The sequence below is a fragment of the Aulostomus chinensis genome, chromosome 20 (genome assembly GCF_037954235.1).
Source record: "Aulostomus chinensis isolate RoL2024-O1b breed Wild chromosome 20, RoL_Achi_v1.0, whole genome shotgun sequence".
Lineage (NCBI taxonomy): Eukaryota > Metazoa > Chordata > Actinopteri > Syngnathiformes > Aulostomidae > Aulostomus > Aulostomus chinensis.
Genome location: NC_141339.1, coordinates 24,008,677 through 24,013,676, shown reverse-complemented (window position 1 = coordinate 24,013,676; position 5,000 = coordinate 24,008,677). Strand labels below are relative to the sequence as shown.

Here is a 5,000-nt window from a genome sequence, read left to right as displayed (position 1 = left end):
AACCATAAAGAGGGATCAGTGTGTATTAAACACACACTCTGGTCCATTAACAGAACCCTCAGTGTTTGTCTGCTCACCTCGTTGAATGCAGCAGCCAGCTGACGCGGGGTTCACTTCTCATGGAGGATTTTGTACTTCCTGTTGTGCTTTCAAAGCTGCAGGAGTATTTTTCCCCACTTTTTAAAAAAAAAATTTTTTTTTACAACTCTCAAAAATATTTGTTTGAATTTGACAACCAAGGACCCAGCGGAGGCTGTCTGCTGCTTGAACGCCATGTTGTTATAACTGAAAATAATCACGCAGAATCGCTGAGCTACGTTCTAACAGATCCTTAAAATGTCTTAAAGGAACACACCAACTTTGCGGGAAAAACTCTTTTTATCCATCATTTCCAGGGCCAGAAAAGTAGACAGAGCCCCTCCTCTCAGGAGCTGAGACCCAGGCTAGTTAGCTTAGCACAGTGACTGGTGATGACTGGGAAGTGTTAGCATCAGCTAGCTCAGGTCCAGGCTAGTTAGCTAAGCCCAATGACTACTTTTCTCACTGGGCGCAGTGATTTGACGCAGCACCTTCAAAGCTCCATTGGAACTTGGGTCAACAGAACCAAAGGTTTGTTGAGGACTAGAAGAGCGACTGCTGCTACTGATGATGATGAGGAGGAGGATTCCTGCTGGACACACCAGCATCCTGGACCTGAGCTAGCTGATGCTAACACTTCCACCCACTACCAGTCATTGGACTAAGCTAACTAGCTGGGAGCTGAGCTAGCTGATCCCAACACTTCCCACTCACTCCCAGTCATTGTGCTAAGTTAACTAGCCTGGACCTGAGCTGGCTGATGCTAACACTTCCCACTCATGACCAGCCATTGTGCTAAGCTAACTAGCTGGGAGCTGAGCTAGCTGATCCCAACACTTCCCACTCACTCCCAGTCATTGTGCTAAGCTAACTAGCCTGGACCTGAGCTGGCTGATGCTAACACTTCCCACTCACCACTAGTCATTGTGCTAAGCTAACTAGCTGGGACATGAGCTAGCTGATCCCAACACTTCCCACTCACTACCAGTCATTGTGCTAAGCCAACTTCCTGGGAGCTGAGCTGGCTGGTGCCTGGGTCTCAGCTCCCTAGAGGAGGGGCTCTGTTCTTGCTTGACTCCGGAGGTTTTCGGTGGCTCCAGGTATATTTTGGTATTTGGGTGGTTCAGTTTTTGGACCTTGATGGATGTTTCTTCTGCCTGTTGTTGTGTATTTGTAGGAACAGCGATGGACACCACAATGCTAATGTCTGCAGGGTGTTAGTGACAGAACCTCAGCCATAATTCATGATAGACTTGGCCTGGCTTGCACGCATGTGTGTGTGTGTGTGTGGGGGGGGGTTAACATATACAGTTTGTCGGGTTTCTTGCTGCTGCTCACATCCTCCTTCACCTGCTCGTCTGCAGGTTGCTGAACTCCCAAACCCACGTCTCACTTTTATCCAGCGTAACCATCATACAAGCACTCGCACACTGAAAAAACCCACTCAGTCAAATACCAGACAATTAGAAAATCAAGACAGCACATTTTGAACTTGTCGACATTACTGCAGGAGTCTCAGGATTTTTTCTTTGAGTCCCTGATCTCCGCCTCCTTCTCCTCCTCTTCCTCCTTCTCAGTTCCCTGAATGTGGCTTTTTCGGGATGTACGACAAGATTCTGCTCTTCCGCCATGACCTGAACTCTGACAACATCCTGCAGCGTCTGACGTCCGTGGAGGAGATCCACGAGGGCGACCTGGTGGAGGTGGTGCTTTCTGGTAAGAAGAAGCCATAAATTCATCTGATGATTGGATTTATCTCTGAAGAGGACGAGGTCGTGTTTCTGGTGTCCGTCCGTCAGCAGGATCACACAACATCTAAGGCCCTGATTTTCCCCAGACTTGGTGGAGGGATGCAGAATGAGACAAGGACGGCTTTTAAAGGCAACTTTTTGGGGGGGTCTGATCCCCTGGTGGCAACATTCTGTGTTTGGGTTCCAAATCCCATAAATCATCTGCAAATTACAGTAAAATAAACCACTTCATTTCATTCCATTAATCCCAGCTTGTGTCGTTTTCTGCTCATCTCTTCGATCCCTCACCGGTGTTATGAACACCATTACTCATCCTCGTGAGTCTCATGTTACGCCGGCGGTGCAGGTGTGAGTCTCTTTGCTTCGCCAGCTCAACACCCTGAATCACTTAAAGTCGTTGTTTGTTTTGTCTCAGCTTCGTTTTCCCTCAGGCTCCCGGCGAGTGCGGCGTCACCTCTGGTCAACCTGAGTGCTCTAACCAGAGGACTGTTGACAATGTTGTCACTTTGTTGTCGTGCAGGCAGGTTGGGCTGTAAAAGCGTGACACCTGAACGCCCAGCAGCTGCAGCAGCAGGAAGAAGCAGAAGTCTTCACCTCATCGGGCTCCGAGCCACGACCACTTCCTCAGCCTGCTGCTGCAAACGCTGCCTGCAGATCTCCGTTGGTTACGTCTCTGTTAGTGCTGCCTAGCTGTCGCAGTCGACGATGGAACCCCCCCCCCCACCCCACCCCCCAGCTCCCTTCCAACAAAAATAAATTTCTAAACCTGCAACTTCTTTAAAGTTGAAAATGTACAAATGTTGCTGTTGGAACAAAAATGAAGCTTGCAACCTTTACCCCAAGGTCAAAGTGCGGTTAAACTCAGGAAACAACATTTTTCTTCCTTTCTCATCAAAGGTTACCGTGGACATCCATGATGGATGAGTGAAATCTTTATTTGTTCTGATCTGTCGTCTCAGCTCTTGCTACTGCTGAGGACTTCCAGATCCGACCTCACACGCTCTACGTCCACTCGTACAAGGCGCCGGCGTTCTGTGACGACTGCGGGGAGATGCTGTGGGGGCTCGTCCGGCAGGGTCTCAAATGCGAAGGTGAGTAGACGCCAACGCCATCACTGTGAAGACTGTGGGTCATATCAGACACCCTGAATGTAATCTGAGAGATTTGTGGAGAAGGTCCGGTACAGTTGGGTGGGAGAGGCCATAGCGGTGAATATACTGCAAAGAGAAGGAGCCCCAGTACAGTGCCTTGGGGCATTCTGGGGAAGCAACGGACTGCTGAGACACTGAAAGAATGCTAAGACTGCAGTGTACAAAGATTGTTGTCAGAGATGGAAGAATGTGGTGGTTCACCGTGTCAAAGGCTGAGCCAAGAGCCAGTCAGACACAGATGAGATAACATCCACACTTAGTGTCTCCTAGAGATCTGGAGGTGTGTTTGTGTCTCATCGAACCAAGGAACCCCTCAGGACACCCCGGGAGGAGCCGCAGGGGTCTCTGAGTCACCTGGTTCCAGCTGCAGGTCGTCTTGGATCTATTTGAGTGTTAGCGAAGGTTCTACTGGAACCACAAGAACCTCTAGTAATGTGTCTGCTGACTCAGCCAGAAAAATATGCTGAAATTCTATCACCTCCAGACCACCAATAAAACGCCTGAAGAACTTTTCTGTTGTTCTTGTATTTTCAGGATATCTGAGTACTAGAAAGCGTTCAGACGCACTTCCTGGCAATGACAGAGTACGAGGTGAAGGGATGTTCATTTAATGAATTCAGCTGACACTTTGAAAAAGAAGGGAACATAAACACTTGAGCACCAGATGGCACAGGACTCTGATGTCATGATTGTTTGAATGAAGTTCATTTTTCACTGACTTTGCATGTTTGTAGGGTTCCACACTGATTCCGGCCACGCTGACCGAGTTTTCACCTCCATTTGAGCCTCACATCCGTCTCACACACTCATTTTCACACACTGGTCCTGAATCAAAGCTGTGCTGCAGGATGTCTTCATTGACTGTGTGACTTCCTGAGACTATTTTTCAAAGGGTCTCAAGCTCTGATCTCATCACTCAGAAATCTCAACGTAACTGTAGTGATGCCAAACAGCGAGGGCAGACGTTTGATGTTCCGAGACGCCGAGCGGCTGTCAGAGCAGAAATACGGCTTCGCGAGTTTGCGTTTTGCTGAAAGAGTGGAGTTTATTCAACGCAGCATCAGTGTGAAACACTTCAGTCGTTTTTATTGAATGGGGACAACCAGTTGGAGGCTCTTAAAACAGCCCAAGTGTCCGTAAATGAACGATCCAGGGAATGCGGAATCCTGACATCCTGGTTTTTGAAACATCTGTTCAGCAGCAAAAAAACTGACCGGACTGAACTCATTCTCTCTTCTGCAGGGTGCGGACTGAATTATCACAAACGGTGTGCGTTCAAGATACCCAACAATTGCAGCGGGGTGAAGAAGAGACGGCTGTCCAACGTTTCCCTGCCGGGCGCCATCGCCGCTGTCGCTCGTCCTCCATCCACAGAGTTCACTCCAGCGCCTCAGGAGGAGGTAGGCGTCCTCCACCCCTCATGAACACGCCTCCTCACTTTGTCCAGGTGTTGGACACTCACAAGCAGTCGATGTGTGAGCTCTGAAGAGATGGCGGGTAGATGTGAGAGGGTTTGGTCTGCCTCTCCTGGACGGAACGCCTGCCACTTTCTTTCAGTTGATGGTTGTAAGACATTGTTAGATCGTCTCCAGGAGGGAGGGCGCGCCAGGCAGCAGGGTGGCGGATGATTCCTGACCAGAGCAGAGCAGCGAGCAAGCCTGGGTCGTGGCATCCACACACTTTCTTCATGAACAGGCAGCAAACAATCTGGTAGAAGTTGGGAGTGTTGTGAGCTGGCATTCATGAAAACACACGCAAACTGCATTGTAGTGTCTCTCTCTCTTGCTCTCTCTCTCGCTCTCACACAAATGACTGCAGGCGAAACATTAGATTTTCCATCCTGATCAAACCAGCGAACAAAGTGGCCCACAGTCAGAGTTTAAAACACACGCGTGGACACACACACACACACACACACACACACACACTGATCAGCCATTTGATAACCAAATTTCTTACCACACATACAACTCGTATTTTGTTTAGTGGAGCTCTTAACATTTTGATCTCAGTTGCCTTG

At 48.9% G+C, this 5,000-nt stretch overlaps 1 protein-coding gene across 1 annotated transcript in view; it reads left to right on the top strand.

Annotated features, from left to right (window-relative positions):
* LOC147243380 (serine/threonine-protein kinase D3-like) overlaps positions 1 to 5,000 on the top strand; it is a 27,203-nt gene that overhangs the window by 9,429 nt on the left and 12,774 nt on the right. Inside the window, exons 3-5 of the mRNA XM_086188973.1 lie at positions 1,656 to 1,794; positions 2,789 to 2,920; positions 4,223 to 4,380. Coding sequence (XP_086045099.1) covers positions 1,656 to 1,794; positions 2,789 to 2,920; positions 4,223 to 4,380 — 429 coding nt within the window. The remainder of the gene's footprint in view (positions 1 to 1,655; positions 1,795 to 2,788; positions 2,921 to 4,222; positions 4,381 to 5,000) is intronic.